Raw genomic sequence first — 18,505 nt, forward strand, 5'->3', positions numbered from 1 at the left:
TGTGTGAGTATGCAGGGTGAGCAGTGTGTGAGTGTGCAGGGTGAGCAGTGTGTGAGTGTGCAGGGTGAGCAGTGTGTGAGTGTGCAGGGTGAGCAGTGTGTGAGTGTGCAGGGTGAGCAGTGTGTGAGTATGCAGGGTGATCAGTATGTGGGTGTCCAGGGCCAGCAGTGTGTGTGTGTGTGCAGGGTGAGCAGTGTTTGAGCATGCAGGGTGATCAGTATGTGAGTATGCAGGATGATCAGAATGTGGATGTCCAGGGCCAGCAGTGTGTGAGTGTGCGGGGTGTGTGAGTATGCAGGAGAGCATGAGCAGTATGTGGGTGTCCCGGGCCAGCAGTGTGTGAGTGAGTATGCAGGGTGAGCAGTGTGTGAGTGTGCAGGGTGAGCAGTGTGTGAGTGTGCAGGGTGAGCAGTGTGTGAGTATGCAGGGTGATCAGTATGTGGGTGTCCAGGGCCAGCAGTGTGTGAGTGTGCAGGGTGAGCAGTGTTTGAGCATGCAGGGTGATCAGTATGTGAGTATGCAGGATGATCAGAATGTGGATGTCCAGGGCCAGCAGTGTGTGAGTGTGCGGGGTGTGTGAGTATGCAGGAGAGCATGAGCAGTATGTGGGTGTCCCGGGCCAGCAGTGTGTGAGTGAGTATGCAGGGTGAGCAGTGTGTGAGTGTGCAGGGTGAGCAGTGTGTGAGTATGCAGGGTGAGCAGTGTGTGAGTGTCCAGGGCCAGCAGCGTGTGTGTGTGCAGGGTGAGCAGTGTTTGAGCATGCAGGGTGATCAGTATGTGAGTATGCAGGATGATCAGAATGTGGATGTCCAGGGCCAGCAGTGTGTGAGTGTTCGGGGTGTGTTAGTATGCAGGAGAGCATGAGCAGTATGTGGGTGTCCCGGGCCAGCAGTGTGTGAGTGAGTATGCAGGGTGAGCAGTGTGTGAGTGTGCAGGGTGAGCAGTGTGTGAGTGTGCAGGGTGAGCAGTGTGTGAGTATGCAGGGTGATCAGTATGTGGGTGTCCAGGGCCAGCAGTGTGTGAGTGTGCAGGGTGAGCAGTGTTTGAGCATGCAGGGTGATCAGTATGTGAGTATGCAGGATGATCAGAATGTGGATGTCCAGGGCCAGCAGTGTGTGAGTGTGCGGGGTGTGTGAGTATGCAGGAGAGCATGAGCAGTATGTGGGTGTCCCGGGCCAGCAGTGTGTGAGTGAGTATGCAGGGTGAGCAGTGTGTGAGTGTGCAGGGTGAGCAGTGTGTGAGTATGCAGGGTGAGCAGTGTGTGAGTGTGCAGGGTGAGCAGTGCGTGAGTATGCAGGATGAGCAGTGTGTGAGTGTGCAGGGTGAGCAGTGTGTGAGTATGCAGGGTGAGCAGTGTGTGAGTGTGCAGGGTACAGCGAAAAAGACGAGGCAGACGAGGTGGACGCAAGCATTTACCAACATTCAGAACATATCCAGTTCTTGGGAATGCAACAAGAAAAACGCTACACCTCGTTGTGATGAATTCTTACATTATTAAGAAATAATTTTATCAAGCCAAAGACAACGCAGGAAAGAAACCCAATTAGGAAATACTGCTGAAACACGAATAAAGCGCCAAAAGCAAAGAGAATTTTATACTGCAAAATAGAACTGTAAAACAAGACGCTCACCCGTGGGATGAGAAGGAAACAAGTGAAAGCTTGCAGAGTTAGACTAAGGTAGATCCACCTGTCACACTACGGCAGGGGACACAGAATAAAATCAAGGATACATCCTCCTGATAGCAAGTTAAAGATATAGAAAAATGATGAACCCCACATATCAGCAGTCCTGATGAAGGTGTAGACATACTAGTCGTGAACACCGAAACGCGTCGACGCATTTTTAATATAGAACCCAGTTAGATCCCAAACAGAGAACAGATATACCTGGATTGTGGTTACTGTGATCTTTATCATCAAATGTATATCTATGTGTGACATCTATAAGAGGATTCTGGGTCAGGTTTAAACAAGAATAGGGAATAAGTTCAACCTAGGGTGGGGAAGAGGTTTACTCCATGCAATTTAGCAGCATATATTGGGTGCAATTTTGACGATTATTGTTTGTATTTATTTCGTTCTGATTTATAGGAATGTACTTTTTTCGCCGCTGTAATTTGCACATGTATATATTGACATGTATTTGAGTTGATACAACTGCATTACCAATTGTTTTAATGTCTCACAGACACAAGTCTGTTTTTAACTTGTAGTACAAAAGTTTTTAATAAAGTCACAAAGATTGTAAACGTCATATTTTTGTGTTGGTTTGATAATGTATGAAAATGGTAAGGCTTGACTGAGGTGAATGTACGCAGAGAAAAGATACGGTACATATAATATACAGTCCAGGGATTTCCCTTTGACTTAAATTGAGTGTGCAGGGTGAGCAGTGTGTGAGTGTGCAGGGTGAGCAGTGTGTGAGTATGCAGGGTGAGCAGTGTGTGAGTATGCAGGGTGATCAGTATGTGAGTATGCAGGGTGATCAGTATGTGGGTGTCCAGGGCCAGCAGTGTGTGAGTGTGCAGGGTGAGCAGTGTGTGAGTATGCAGGGTGAGCAGAGTGTGAGTATGCAGGGTGAGCAGAGTGTGAGTATGCAGGGTGATCGGTATGTGAGTATGCAGGATGATCAGTATGTGGGTGTCCAGGGCCAGCAGTGTGTGAGTGTGCAAGGTGTGTGAGTATGCAGGGTGAGCAGTATGTGGGTGTTCCGGTCCAGCAGTGTGTGAGTGAGTATGCAGGGTGAGCAGTGTGTGAGTGTGCAGGGTGATCAGTGTGTGAGTATGCAGGGTGAGCAGTGTGTGAGTGTGCAGGGTGAGCAGTGTGTGAGTGTGCAGGGTGAGCAGTGTGCGAGTGTGCAGGGTGAGCAGTGTGCGAGTATGCAGGGTGAGCAGTGTGTGCGTATGCAGGGTGAGAAGTATGTGGATGTCCAGGGCCAGCAGTGTGTGAGTGTGCAGGGTGAGCAGAGTGTGAGTATGCAGGGTGAGCAAAGTGTGAGTATGCAGGGTGAGCAGTGTGTGAGTATGCAGGGTGAGCAGTGTGTGAGTATGCAGGGTGATCAGTATGTGAGTATGCAGGGTGATCAGTATGTGGGTGTCTAGGGCCAGCAGTGTGTGAGTGTGCAGGGTAAGCAGTGTGTGAGTATGCAGGGTGAGCAGTATGTGGAAGTCCAGGGCCAGCAGTGTGTGAGTATGCAGGGTGAGCAGAGTGTGAGTGTGCAGGTTGAGCAGTGTGTGAGTATGCAGGGTGAGCAGTGTGAGTATGCAGGGTGATCAGTATGTGGGTGTCCAGTGCCAGCAGTGTGTGAGTGTGCAGGGTAAGCAGTGTTTGACTATGCAGGGTGATCAGTATGTGAGTATGCAGGGTGATCAGTATGTGGGTGTCCAGGGCCAGCAGTGTGTGAGTGTGCACGCTTTCTCCGGGCACAAACACCACCAGCCGTCAGTGCACGCTTTCACCAAGCACAAACACCACCAGCTGTCAGTGCACGCTTCCAACAGGCACACACCACCAGATGTCAATGCACGCTTTTCACCAGGCTCACACACACCATCAGCCATCAGTGCACGCTTTCACCAGGCATACATACCACCGGCCGTCGGTGCACACTTTCACCGGGCACAGACACCATCAGCCGTCAGTGCACGCTTCCACCAGGCACACACACCACCAGCCATCAGTACACACATCAATTGTTAATGCATCCACAATTAACTATTGTAGCAATCGCAGTATTGCAAACTTTACTTTTAAACATAATCATCTAAAGCTCAGCATGCCACCATTGCTACAATTCCAATCCAACCCACATAATTCCACTACACACCACATGCATACACTCCATAATATATGGCGAAAACACATTGCCATTTACAATGCCTTTTGCTCCAACTCAAATAAATCCGAGACCAATTGCATTTCCAATGCTTGTTTTAATTGGATCATTTGTTGGGGCAGATTACCGTGAAAATATGTTTAGTTCTGTGTAGTCTGGAGGTTCCAGTACAACTTTGATGTCGGTTATATTTGATATTTCTTACGTATCTAATAAAATACATATAACATAATAGTGTACAAAGGTGTAAAATATTTAATTTATGCTTAGTTAAACTTAAATTATGAAATCTAAACAAAACAAAAAATTAAGAAATTTACAATGAAAAACAAAATCAGTTTTGATGTTAAGGGTGAGACAATATCAAGGTCCATACCAGACATGATATAAAATCTGTATAAAATGTTTGGCTGCTTACATCTGTATTCTCTTTAATTTAATTTTGGATACAGTGGATTACCTGAGCCTTCAAAACGCGATTTTCTTCATCAAGGATCTGTTTGTCTTTCATCAGCTGATTTTGCTTGTTGAGGAGCTCGACAAGTTGATGGGAACTGTTCTGACAATGTTTGTCTAATTGTTGTAATCTACATGACAAAAGAGAGAAACCAGTGAACGCATGAGTGTGTTTAACATGTAATTGTATAATTTTATGAAAGGACCGTTGTCCTGAATTATGATACTTAATTATGTCAGATGAGGGTACCGCCTCTTTTCCTTTCATTATCTATATTCATGTTATGCGTAACATCAAACAGAAACTCCCTAAAAAGCTTAAAAATATATATAAAATGTACAATGTATGTGGGACAAATACCATAGTCCAATCTTTGAAATCATGAAATAATCCTACTAATACCACATGGAAATCAATTACCACCCAGAAGACACAACAATTTTGGAAACTATGTCAAGATATCTTATTAGAATTGAGGCGAGGAGAAGTAAATAAATGATAGAGCACAAAGAACAAGCTACTGACCTCTGCTAATACTATTTCTTGTGGATAATCTATCTAACTGCAGATTCCTCACCTTAGAAAACTTCCCAGATGCCATACTGAATCCAGAAACTTTTCTTTAGCAGTGTTTCCGCAGACGGCCAGGTGGCATTGTGTGACCCCATATGGCCCTGCAAGTGATGGAGCGGATTCACAAATAAGTGCCACCCCTTATTTTCATTTTATTGCCCTCTGGTGCGGAGTGTGAACAATTTGTGGTATTAGTGTGCTGTTCTCTAACTTGGAACCTTTTTAGATGGTAGAAAGAGGCCACTCCACCGAAAGGGTAGGTGGAAGGGTGGTGGGGAATCTGAGGCTAGATACAGTTTCCATCAGAAAGAGCACTGCCGTAGGTAACTAACTCGTTATTGTGATGGATATTTCTTACAATAGATTCTTCACCCTAGAATAGATACCAAAGATGTACCTTCCGAGGCCGAGGGTCTGTAGAGTAGACTAAGACTAAACATTTGTGCAGGACCATACAGATAAATAAATGGCCCTGCCTGCCAGCCCTGGCCATCAAGGCAGTAGAATCCACTGACATCCATGTCGCAGCCTGGCAGATGTCAAGAACAGGCACTCCATGACTCAACGCAGTGGTAACAGCCATAGCTCTGGAGGAAGGTGCTCTAGACCCTCCGAGGGCTGCTTCTTGGCCAGTGAGCAGCAGATCTTGATGCAGAGGATTACCCTACATAAAAGGTAGTCATGACTTTTGGCAAGATCCCGCTCGGGTTCTCAGCACCAATGTTGTCCAGGTAAAAAGTGGTGCATGATGGTTACATTGAATGTGCCTGGAGTTCACTCATAAGATGAGCTGACGTAGCTACAATGAGTAAGTCTTCAGAATAAGGAGATGCAGCGAGCAACTATGTATTGGCACAAAAGGCGTTCACATAAGAAGCACCAAGTTCAGGTCCCACTGTGGTATCACAAATGGCTTGAGGATGAAGAACAAGTTACTTACCTCTGGTAAAGCTTTATCTGGTAGAGACTCTATCTAACCATATATTTCTCACATTAGACTATTCCCAAGGCATCAGAATGGATCCAGAAAATGTAAAGTAGTATCTCAAATAACAGGTACATGATGTTGCTCGGCTTTACGCCGTCTGTGTTAGAAGTGACAGAGTGGTGCCTATATAGCGCCACCCCAGTATGCTGACATCAGTTTCTTTTTTGATTAGTCCTACACAAAAAATGCAAAGTCACGTAAGCACCAATGTTACTTATTAGACAAGTATGCAAAGTCTAACTGGATCTTTTGGGTGAAGAGCCCAGTTCCCATACAAGGAGGATGGAAGGATCAGTGAGCAACCTGTGTTTAGGCAGAGTCCCTACCAGAAAAAGTAGAAGATAAGTAATTTGTTTTTCTGATAGAGACTTCTAACCACAGATTCCTCACCTTAGAATTTTTTATTTTTTTTAAGAGCTTTATTAGTCTGTAAGTCGTCTTACACAGCTTGTAGCCACAACCCTGGAGCCGGCCGCGAACTTATAAGCAATACTGCCCTAACAATCTGTTATACACAGCCAAACAGCCGACAACCCCGCATGAACAGGAGCAAAGCATGCACAAGGAGAAATGTCTGTCGTCACTATTGCAGCCTGTTCGCTTGACTCTAGATGGAGGAAGAGCACCTTCTACGCGCTGCGCCGGCTCCAAGGGCTACCCAGTTAGTGTGTGCAATCGTGTGTTCCCTAAGAAGGCTCTCTTCTAAACAAACCCCAAACAGTCCCTCTGCCCACCCCGTACCACCCCTCCCCTCACTCTGATTCTACACCTGCTCTAATCTACGCTCAGCCGTTTGCCCTTAATTCCCCAGGAAGGTCCCCTACTCAGTTGGATGCGTGTAGTTCCAGCTACCCAAGTCAGCTTTGTCTAAGTATGTCTATCCCTCATTCTCCTCTACTCGGACGTCCTCCTCTGTATCTTGCAGTCTCAGATGTTCTTGATATAGGCAATGTAAATAGAAAGAGCGACACCCTGCCAAAATAGATACCTAAGGTCCTCTGAAGGATCCTCACATATTATAGAGGGAGCAGTCTTAACAATGCATCAGAGCCAGAGACATCAAATATATGTGAATCAGTCAATACTTCTTATAGAAAAAATATGTTTATTTATCTTTATACAATCTGACATTTCTAAAACATTCAATAAATACATACACAAGATTCAAGGGATGGGGTCAGTGTATTTATTCGTATAACAAAAAGAACAGGATATGTTCACACTGTTTAATGTTCCATTCACTCGACGGCAATTCTAGGGACTCAACAACCATTCATACCTTTAAGGGATCACACAACCTCAGATGCAATCAAACAGTTTATCTGGAAGTAACTGGCATGGCCTGCAACTAAAGAATGGTATTATAGTTGCATGGACAGGGGCGTAGAAGTAAGAAGGCAGATAAGATGATAAATGTTGTCCACAGGGACTCAAATACTGCCGTTCTTAGAAGAAGCGTTCTTGATATAGGCTCCAGAAGTTCTTAGGGCGACTCGTAGGAGGCAATAATTCGCTGTAGCACTCTGACTGCGTGCAGCAGGACAGCATGTCATGCGCCCATCTTTTCATGGTCGGGAGCGGCCCCCTCCTCCAACACATTGCAACAGCACGTCTGGCCATCAGCATACCCACATCTGTTAGTCGTCTTACCGCAACCGGCAGACCCCTGGAGTGGCCTAGAAGTGCCAAAGCAGGATCAGCAGTCAGCTCTATGCCTAGGATCGAGCTCATTTCCGTGAAGATCTCATCGCAGAATTTGCGGATTCCGGGGCACCACCACGCTAGGTGCATGAAGTCTGCTATCGGTTCGCGGCATCGTTCGCATTCAGCTGTTTGTCTAAGGCCGTATCTGTGTAGCCTCTCCGGAGTGTAATACACTCGTTGGAGGTATTTGAAATGAATCAGTCTGTGCCTGCCATTTAATGAAAGTTTTCTGGCGTTCGCACAACAGTATGCCCACATGCCGTCTTCTATTTCGATCTGCAGATCTCTCTGCCAGGCCGTCCTTGCTTTCGAGTGCGGCTGTTCTCCTTGGACTCTGTTCATTCTGTATAGATTTGTGACCAGTTTATGGGGGTAGGAAGTTTTGATCACATATGTGAGTTCCGGCACCTCTGGCGGTTCCGCCCGGTCCGGGCCTAAGAGGACCAGTAAAGCGCTGCGAACTCTATGATATTGAAATCGAAGCAGTAATGAAGCCTCACCCTGGTCCAACACTGCCTGTTCCCATGTTTTCACTGTGCCTTCCGAGAATAGGTCTCCCGCCGTATGAATGCCCATCGTGTGTAACGCTTGGGTTACTCCCTTCTCCGTCATAGGAGACAGCCACAATGTCCACTCGATTGGCATTAGAGGGGAATACAGTAACACTCCATTATGTGCCGGTAGCAGCGCATACCATGCATGGTTGGTAGTTGTGATCGAGTCCAAAATGCCGATTCTGCGGTCTACCGGACGAAATCCCGTGGTAGGAAGAGGAATCGAATCCGCGAATAGTCGTTCTAAACGCACATGTGGTATCATTGCATTCCCATGAATCCACGTATGCAAGTGGGCCGCCTGTGCTACTCTATAGTACCGTTCCATGTCTGGGGCGGCCAGGCCGCCCAACTCGTACGGAAGTGTAAGAGTCGTCCATTTCACCCTGGGCTGTTTACCCCCCTAAGCTAGTTTGGTCAGTTGCTGCGTCAGGTTGTTGAAGAAGGACTTCGACAGCACTATCGGTATGTTGTTAAATAAGAATAAGAATCTAGGTAGAATCACCATTTTCATAATTGCTATACCACCCATCAAGGACAACGGGAGTCTGCACCACGCCTCGACTTCGTCTTCTAGCTTACTATAGGCAACTCCATAGTTTTCGCGTACCAGTATTTCTGGGTCAGTATGTAGCATCACTCCGAGATACCGGACTGGTTCCGTCGTTCATTGTAGTGGGTATTCCATATCAAACTGTGTTGTCGTGGGGGTCAAAGGGTTTGCCACAGATTTAGACCAGTTTATCCTGAGACCGGAGAGCACACCATAGCGTACCACCTCCCTCAGTACCGAGGGTAGGTTTGACTCTGGGTCCCGGACGTACAGTAAAGTGTCATCCGCGTATGTCGATATGACAATTTTGTACACTGGGAAGTTTATCCCTTCGTGACTGTGATATTCCCTGAGAACGCATGCCAGCGGTTCAGCCACCAGCGCGTAGAGAAGGGGCGATAGCGGGCAGCCCTGCCTAGTGCCCCTGCTAATCGCAAAGGAGTCCGAGACTCGATCGCCTATGCGAAGTCTAGCCGTAGGGCGATAATATAGTGCCCCTATCATTTGCAAGAACGGCTCGCCCAGTCCCATCCTTCGCAGGACGCGCAGCATGAAGTGCCACTCCACCGAGTCGAAGGCCTTTTCCATGTCAAGGAAGATAGCTATGGCCTTCGTGTCCTGTCTGACATGTTGCATAGTACCCAATACGGTTCTGATATTTTAGGTGAGATTCTTGCTGGGAATAAACCCCGCTTGTTCCGGAGCCACTAACTCTGGGGCCAGCAATGCCAGTCTTGCCGCCAGTACCTTGGCGTACAGCTTGGCATCAACATTCAGTAAGGACAGCGGCCTATAGGAGCCGCATGCGTTCTGGGGTTTGCCTGGTTTAAGAATAGTCACAATCAGCGCTTCTCTCATGGATCGTGGCATGCTGCCCTCAACGCATACGTCATCAAATAGTGTTGATAAGTATGGAATCAGCTTGTCTTTGAACGCTTTATAAAAGCCCACAGTGAGCCCATCTGCTCCCGGGGCACTGTCCGAGCGCATACCCGCCAGTGCCTCCGCAATCTCGTCCTTGTGAATGGGTTGCATCAGGAATTCCCGGTCGGAATTCTTTAGAAAGGGCAATTGGATATGACCCAAATAGTCGTCTATATCGTCTTCAATGTTATCGGTTCTAGAGGCATAAAGCCCTGAATAGTAAGTCCTGAACTCGTCAACTATCTCAGATTCCTCCGTGAGGAGCACACCGGCTGCAGTCTCCAGCTCCGATATCACCTGAGTACGTCTGGAGTTTTTCAGCATCCGGGCAAGGAGGGAGCCTGTGCGCTCACACTCACCGTAGGTCCGGGCGGTCGCATACTTCCCCAAGTGCTTGACTTCCCTATCTGCTTCATCATTGTATTCTACTATGAGAGTCTTGATGTCCTCTGTCACCATGGCGTCTAAGCCACCCAACTGTCGCTGTTCCAGCTCAGCTAACTGTTTCTCTAAGTGTTGCAACCTCTGACGTATAGACTTGAGTACACTCGAGTGTTTTGACATAGCTATGCCTCGGATGTACACCTTAAACGCCTCCCATACTGTTTGGAAGCTATCAACCGACCCTATGTTAGTGTCGAAGTACCTCTCTATCTCTTCCGCTAGCTCAGCCCTGAATTGTTCATCTAGTAAGGAGTACGGGGAAAGCGCCATGTGAATGGTGGAATTCTTTTAGCTGGCGTCTCCAGCACCAAAAGTAGTGGCGAGTGATCAGAGAGGGTACGTGCCAGCACCGCGCAGGACTTGATGCATCTCATAACTAAGGATGACGCCAACCAGTAGTCAATTCTGGTGTGTATATTGTGGTAGGTGGAATAATGCGTGTACCCCCCCCCGCATCGTATGTCTGCTTCTCCACACATCCACTAGGTCTAGTGTAATGAGCTCCGTTCGTATTTTCAGTGCAGCTGCTGAGGGCTTACGTGATGGGTCTGAAGACTTATCTAGCTCTGGGTCTAACACTAGGTTTAAGTCTCCTCCCCAAAGCATTTGTGCAGTGGTATATGCTCGACAATACTGAGCTAAGACCTCATAAAAGTCCGGGGAGTCGTAGTTTAGGCCATAAACGTTAACCACAATGAGGTCGTATCCCTTTCCCGTGCATCGTGATATCAAATAGCGGCCCTCCGGGTCCGCCCTCAGCAAAGACAATATTAGTTGCGATTTGGGATTCACCCATGTCAATACTCCCCTGGAGTGTGTCGTGAACCCTGATACCGTAATGTTGCCCACCAGTCCTCTACTAAGAAGCATTTTACTTGTGAGCGGGAGGTGCGTTTCCTGTATGAGTGCCAAATCCACATTATGTCGCTGTAAATAGTTCATGACCTTTCTGAGCTTGCGGTGATCATTCAGACCCCTCGCATTCCATGTCAGTGCTCTGAGTGTCCCCGCCTCCACCTCTGGGGTTACATCGTTCGTATGAGACATGTTATCAGTGTGGCCAATCGGAAATGTCAGTGAATAGTCCAAGGCTAGCGTAGGTAGCATGAGCAGGCAGTACATATAACATTTCACCCAAACCTTCCCCAATCCCTCCACCCTCCTCCCACAGCAGACCCCCCCCCCCAACTTGACCTTGCCGATTCACATCCAACCCGCCCCGTCCCAGAAACAAATCACCCAACTTGGTGCCTAGAATTTCAACAGTGCGTTGCGCTCGGGGACCAAGGTCGCCTGACAGCCTATAACCTCCAATGTTCTCAAAGCATGTTGTCAGGCCCCGAACCCCCCCCCCCGCCATGCACCGACGTCGGAATGTTCAGAGCAGGTTACATTTCCACATTCTACCCAATAAGGTCTCCCTCTCTCCCCCCCCCCCCCCCCACCGACCCTGATCAACTCCATATGTCTACTCAGGACAACATTGTGCAGACAGGGCCGCCTCCGTTTTGTCGTGGATGCCAGACATATCTATGGACTATTACCACCCCCCTTAACTCCTGACTCTACTTATCTGCCAGAAGTCTTCCATCAGGAAAGTGGAACAAGCAGTCAATCATGTCCTCTCCGCGGGGCGGAATAGCCCGGCAGCCGGAGATCATTCGCACCCAATACGGCTGACTGCAAATTTCAGGGTTCTTGGTCATTCCTGGTCGTCCAAATGGCTATTTTCACCATCCTCCTGTGTTACCACGTCGCTAGTCTTCTGCTCTCTGGACCATCTCTTCATTGCGTGCTGCAGCTCTTTTGGATCTGTGAATATATGCGAGTGACCCTATCTGTTCACACGCAGCTTGGCAGGATACAGCATCGCATAATCAAGTCCCATTTCTCTGAGACGCTTCTTATGCGGGATGAAGTGTTTGCGCGCTTCTTGCACTTTAGCGGCTAAGTCCGGGTAGATTTATATTGCCGACCCCTCATACTGGAGTGCCGATTTGGCTCTAGCCAGCCTGAGGGCAGTGTCCCTGTCCCGGTAGTTGAGCAATTTAGCAATGAATGGGCGGGGGGCGCTCCCGGTCGCGGCTGCGGGCCCAGAGCACGGTGCGCTTGTTCCCCGACGCCCATTGCCGAGAACACCCCCTCTCCCTGTAGGGTGGTGAGGAGCTTCTCGACAAATAGTTCCATTGTGCCAGTTTGCTGGGTCTCCGGCAGGCCCATTATACAAAGGTTACAGCGTCGCGAGCGTGCCTCTAAGTCCTCCGCCTTGTCTTGGAGGGACCGCACCAGACTCTCCACCTTCTTGTGTGCCGTGTCTAACTCTGTCTGTGCCTCTTCAACTTCTGTTATCCTCCTCTCCGCCATGTTGTGTCTCTCCGCATATTTATCCAAGCGTTCAGCCATGTGGTCAATCCTGTTCGTCATGGCGTCCATTTTGGAGCCCAGCGCCGAGATACTGGATTGAAGACTCTGTTCCATGGAGCGCAGCATGCTCTTGATATCGGAGCCGGCCATCTGGTCTTCCTCCGGCTGCGTGACCTCCCTGTGCTCCACAGGAGGGCTTTGCTGCTGCAATCGTCTCTGCGCGAAGGGGAGTTTACTTTGCGTCTTATCTCCTTTCCCCATCGCAATGGCCGGGCCGCCACTCGACTGCAGGCGCTCTCGCAACTTGCCCCACCAGGGGAGCCCGCTCCGCGACCGGGCGACTAACCACAGACCAGGCCGCTACACCACACACAGACGCGGGGGCGCAGCTATCGCCTTAAACCTGGTGTCGGGCACCTTCCGCTTGACCCGCCGCTCTCAACGTTGCCAGAATGTTCCTGCTTGGCCCGGCTCTATGTGATCCTCTGTGGTGGACGTGCTCCGAACTTCACCAGGGCCACGCTGCAGCAGGAGCAGCCGGCCGCCCAGTAGTGTTGCCGTCCCGCACTCCCCACCGCTGCTTGTCTATCTGGGCTACCTTTGCTCTAGCGCGGCAGGGGGGGACCCGCATGAATACCTATGCCGGGCTATGAATGCCTCAGTCCTGCGTTAGCGTCCACTGGCCCAACCGCAGCGTGTGGCCTGCCGCTGTGTTGTAAGGGCTTCACTTCAGGGCCCCAAAGCAGTCCAAACGATACCGCCTTCACCGATGTTCTCCCGGCTCCGCAGCCGACAACAGGGGGGGGGGGGCAGGTGAAGTGAGCCCTCAGGGGGTTGCTTCTTCACCAGTATGCAGCAGATTTTTATGAAGAATTCTATCCATCTGGAGATGGTTAATTTTTGCACAGCCTTGCTCTTATGTTATGTTATGTTAAAAACACTTTTATAGCGCACAGCTGCCCCAGCCAAGGGGCATCCCGGCGCTTCATAGAAAGTACCCAAACACAACACAGCAATACAAGAACGAAAACGCACAGAACCGAGTACTAAACTGTATGGGGGAACAAAAGCGTTTTGATAGCTCTCCTAAACTTCAGGAGCTCATCCATTTCACGGATATGGGGCAGAAGAGAATTCCACAATTTGGCAGCCAGAACTCGAAAGGACCGGCCTCCAGCTCTGCACAGTCTAAACCGTGGGACAACCACCAAATTTTGCCCCAGAGATCTCAAAGAGCGCGAGGGGAGGTAAGGCACCAAAAGATTATCAAGAATCTGGGGGGAGGCCAACTTGAGGATCTTGAAAGAGAGGCACAGGGTTTTAAAATGGATCTTCTGTGCCATTGGCAGCCAGTGCAAAGAACGGATGGTACTTTCCGCAGAGCAGAACCTCGGTAAACCTACCAGGGCTCTAGCTGCGGCGTTCTGGACACGTTGCATCCGGGTGATTTCAGCCTGGTTGGCTCCCAACAGGGGCGAACTGGCGTAATCGAGCCGAGATAGAATGGATGACTGTATGACCAACTGCCTGGTGGAAGCATCAAAGAACTTCAAGATAGGTCTCAACCCTCGTAAGATGCCAAAACAGGTAGCCGCCACTTTTTTAGTGTGGCCACTAAAACTCAGGGCAGGATCAAGCCAAACCCCCAAGTTTTTTACCTCTGAGACTGGAATAGGAGTTACACCCAGCTCATGGGGCCACCATGTGTCACCCCAAAGATCCGTCCGCTTGCCCACAATCATGACCTCAGTTTTTTTAGCATTCAGCTGGAGGCAGTTGGCCTTCATCCAGCTAGCTACCGCCAACAGACCCTCCCGGAATCTGGGGGCATCAAGGTCAGAGTCACCACTCAAGGTGACCGCCAGCTGGGTGTCGTCAGCATAAGAGACCATAGTCATGCCCCAATGCTTGACGACAGCCGCCAGCGGTCTCACATAAAGATTGAATAGTGTGGGACTCAACGACGAACCCTGGGGCACACCCAGATCCAGCGGATAGGACTTAGACTCAAAAGGCGGGGTAGCTACTTTAAAGGTCCCATCAGCAAGGAAGGAGCTAAACCAATCGAGTGCAGTGCCCGTGACGCCCGCCTCTCCAAGACGTTGGAGGAGGATCCTGTGCGAGACCGTGTCACTAAGATCCAGTAGGACCAGTGCCGCAGTCTGACCAGAGTCAAACACAGAACGAAGATGTTCTGTCATTGAGAGCAAGGCTGTTTCAGTGCTGTGACCAGCACGAAAGCCATTCTGGGAGGGGTCCAGAATGGCTGCTCTCACAAGATGTTCAGACAACACCCCATTCACAAAGGCCTCAGTAATTTTAGCGGCCCAGGGGAGGAGAGAAATCGGGCGATAGCTCTCGGGTTTGAGGGCGTCCATGGTAGCCTTTTTCAGAATGGGTGTCACAACTGCCTGTTTCCATTTAATTGGAACGACACCGGAGGCGGGAGAAAGATTTATAAGGTGGCACAGTGGAGGTAGACAAATAGCCGCAGAGTCTCTGAATTGGGCTGGTCTCAGAGGATCCGCTGGCGAACCAGATTTTATCTTATAAGCCAGCTTGAGAAATGTCTCCATCGGCAGACTAGGAAATGAGGCTAAGGCCTCACATATGGTCGGTATAGAGCTAGTAGGCTCAGCAACTGGCTCAGTAATAGAAAAGGTGCGATGAATAGCTTGAACTTTTTCAATAAAGAAAGTGGCCAGATCTTCGCAATGAGCCTCTGAACAGATTTCAGCCACAGGAGCTCTTTTATCCATCAAGTCCTTGAGGACCTTAAAAATGAGCTTGGACGGATTGAGACTATTACTAAATTCCTGGGAATAGTATACTGCACGGGCTCTACACACTGCTCTATGATATATTTTAATTACTCACGGTAAACACAATGAAGAACTGATGGCTCATTGGTGCGATCAAATTTAAAATCAGAGAGATCTTTTAGAGACCAAACGATGGAGTGTTACTTCAAGCTTGGCGGATTAATCACATCGTAAAAAGCAGGTATAGTTGTTAATATGGTAGGGGGTGGCCACCTTCAGAAGGAAAGAGGCAGGCATCCAAAGGACCAGTTTGTCAGCGAAGAAGTTGTGTATGGAGGGTGGACCGACAGAGTCTGAAACTCACTGACCCTCATTGCCAACATAATGGCCAACAGGAACATTGTTTTGATTGTCAAGAGCTGCAAAGAGCAGCTATGCAGCAGCTCAAATGGAGAACCAATGAGATAAGTGAAGACCAAATTAAGATCCCACTGGGGCAACACAAAGAGAGTAGGCGGGAACAAAATGTTGTAAGCCTTTCAAAAAAGGAGCCATAACTGGTGACTTAAACAGAGAATCTTTGGTCTGGTGGCCGCAGGAAAGCTGAAATGGCTGCCAAGTAGCCTTTAACGGTGCCCAGAGCAAGGCCTTGCTGGGATAAAGAAAGATCAAACAACAATACCTCAGAAAGAGATGCGTAAAGGAGGTCTACCTGGCGGAAGGAAAATTGAGCCACAAAGGTATCCCAACGGCAGGTGTAGACAATTTTACAGGAGGGGCACCTGGCTGCCAAGATGACATCAAAAAATTCAGGAGGGAGATCGAAAACCCTCAACTGTTGCAGATCAATCTCCAGGCATGAAGGTGAAGCATGTGCAGGTTTGGGAGTAGGGATCTGTCCTGTTGCTGAAACAGGCCCTTTCAAAGGGACAGCCTGATTGGAGGACAGATGTGCATTCCCAGGAGTTCAGGATGCCATACTTTCCATAGCCTGTACCTGAGAGGCTCACTGCGTGGGTCCCGCAGGAGACGGGGGTCAGCCGCAGGGAGGTCCAGAGACCCCGCTGCCCGGCTGGTTCCTGAGGTGGGTGCCCGCAAACTTGGAGTGCGGCTCAGGGCTTGCTAGAGCAAAGGTGCCTAAGATGGCAACCTGCGACTGTGAAGGGCCGACGAGACCTGCAGTGGCACCTGAGGTGAGGTTGGGGCACTTGTGAGGAGCAGCAGAGCAGCCGAACTGCCCTCGGTGACAGGTGGGGCCCTCACCTGCCTGTGTGCTGCCCGTTATATAGCATAATAGAGGCATTTGGCCTGCGATCAGCAGGACGGCTCGAGGGGGGTGCTGACTGACGTAGGGCATGGGGCTATTAAGTGAGAGAAGCCCTGGGGGGCTAAAGCCAGCAGTAAGCTCCCCCACTGGCAGACCCTATCTCCTCCGCCCCCGCCAACAAATCTACAGGTGCTGCCTGGCCCATGGTCGGCAGGACATTGCACTGAATTGCTGGTGCCGCCTGATATCCTGGGAGCCGTAGAGCTTGGGGCCTCTTGCCTCCGAGTTGGTGGGTGACGAAGTGGAATGGCTCTGTGAGGCTTCAGCACACCCTCCGGGCCCTGGTGGGCTGTGGGACCCGGTCTAGGCTCTCGACCTGTGATTGGCAGGACACCTTTGATGGGCTGCTGCTCACTGGAGAGCGTCAAAACTGGGGCGATGCCTAGGGCAGCCGGAGGCCCACGGTGGGCCCTCAGCTGACAGAGGCCACCTCCTCTGATCCTGGTAGGGGGGCATGTGCTAATTGACCTGCGATCGGCTGGATTACCCATCTGCCCGCAAGAGAGGCCCCCCTTTCCCCAATACACGGAGTCTAAGCTTGAAGGCCAGACTGAGTCTAATGAGACTTGGGGATCTCCTGTACCCATGTTGGCATGCAGATGACGGTGGCGAGTACCTGGGAATGGAATAGTGGCTGACCCCAGACCAGAGTACGCAGTGCAACTGTGGAGATAGAGGCCCCATCGGTCCGCTGCCGGCGTTGAGTGTGGGATCTGGAATTGGCCTGTGGTGGAGCCTCTGCCTAGGACCGGAAACCCATTGTGGGTGGAGACACCACAGATCGACACACGATCGTCGGGAGACAGCAATGAGACACTGAAGCCCTGAACAGATACAGAGAGTCCCCCAGAACCCTGGCCTGTGCTCCACTGCACACAAGTGCCCACATACTTCTGTGACACACCGGGGTCGTGCTGTCAATTGCCAATAGCCCCCCCCCCCGACCTGGTCTCGCCTCTGCCTGGACCACCGTTCCCTGAGCGCTGGGCGGCCGCCACGCACAACCAGTGACTCGAACAAGTAAACACAGCGGCCTTGGCATTCCAAGCCTCACTTGGCTGCAGAGATCTTCCAGAGACCACGAGACCTTCCCGCACGGCTATGCAGGCCAACGTTCCAAGAGCTTGAACGAAGACACACATGGCGGGGTCGGGCTGCACCATCTGGGAGACTGAGAAACCATGGGGGAGGACAGAGGGGCCAAGCCCCCGTCGACTCGGACCCAAATGGAGCAGCATGCATTCAGTCGTACTAGACATGGCGAGACCGCTCCTCCCACAACCAACCACCTGGCTACCATCCTGCAGGCTATTAAGACTTGTCAAGAATCCATGGAGACCAAGAATGGGGAACCCTCACAAATGAATACTTTCATTGAAGACTAGATCAAATCCTGGGTGCACCCGAATGCCCTGTCATAATGGTTTGTGGTGGAGCAAGCCCACTGTGCGCTTGCGCCCAGTCCACCGCTGGGAGCCCCACACCGGCCAATAATTGCAAGGATTCTAAACTTCAGGGACCATGATGCCATACTGAAGGTAGCCCGCTCCCAATCAGAGTTGTTCCACAAAGACGCCAAAATTATGATCCTCCCCGATTACACAAAGGAAGTGCAGGCCCAAAGAAGATCATACATCCATGTATAACAGAAATTGTGGGGCCCTCCATGTACCCTATAGATTCCTTTCCCCGACCCGTCTCAAAGTGATTTTTCAAAACAAATCTCACTTCTTTGATCCGCAGGAGGCAGCATGGACCTGGGCGACTGACAAGTGCCCAATCCGCCCACTGAAGGGTGCCCCCAAGTCTTAGCCGCAGAAGGGACCATGGATAAGCACAGCGTCAGGCTTCCTTGAGCGGTGCACTGGGTCCCAAAGAATGCGCAACGCCTGTGGAGCAGCATCCGCCTCGCCTGTCGGCTCCCCCCGTAAGAGGAGCAGGTCAACGGCATCTCAGGAACTGGCATAAATCCGTGATAACTCTCACAGACCAGACCCGACACCCAAAGAGGGCTCCAT

General features: G+C 50.1%; 1 protein-coding gene across 1 annotated transcript in view; it reads right to left on the reverse strand.

Moving 5' to 3' along the window:
* SDCCAG8 (SHH signaling and ciliogenesis regulator SDCCAG8) overlaps positions 1–18,505 on the reverse strand; it is a 1,463,224-nt gene that overhangs the window by 176,141 nt on the left and 1,268,578 nt on the right. The window contains exon 17 of the mRNA XM_078648583.1: positions 4,298–4,424. Within this exon, the coding sequence (XP_078504709.1) occupies positions 4,298–4,424 (127 nt within the window). The remainder of the gene's footprint in view (positions 1–4,297; positions 4,425–18,505) is intronic.

This window comes from Lissotriton helveticus, chromosome 6 (assembly GCF_964261635.1).
Source record: "Lissotriton helveticus chromosome 6, aLisHel1.1, whole genome shotgun sequence".
NCBI lineage: Eukaryota > Metazoa > Chordata > Amphibia > Caudata > Salamandridae > Lissotriton > Lissotriton helveticus.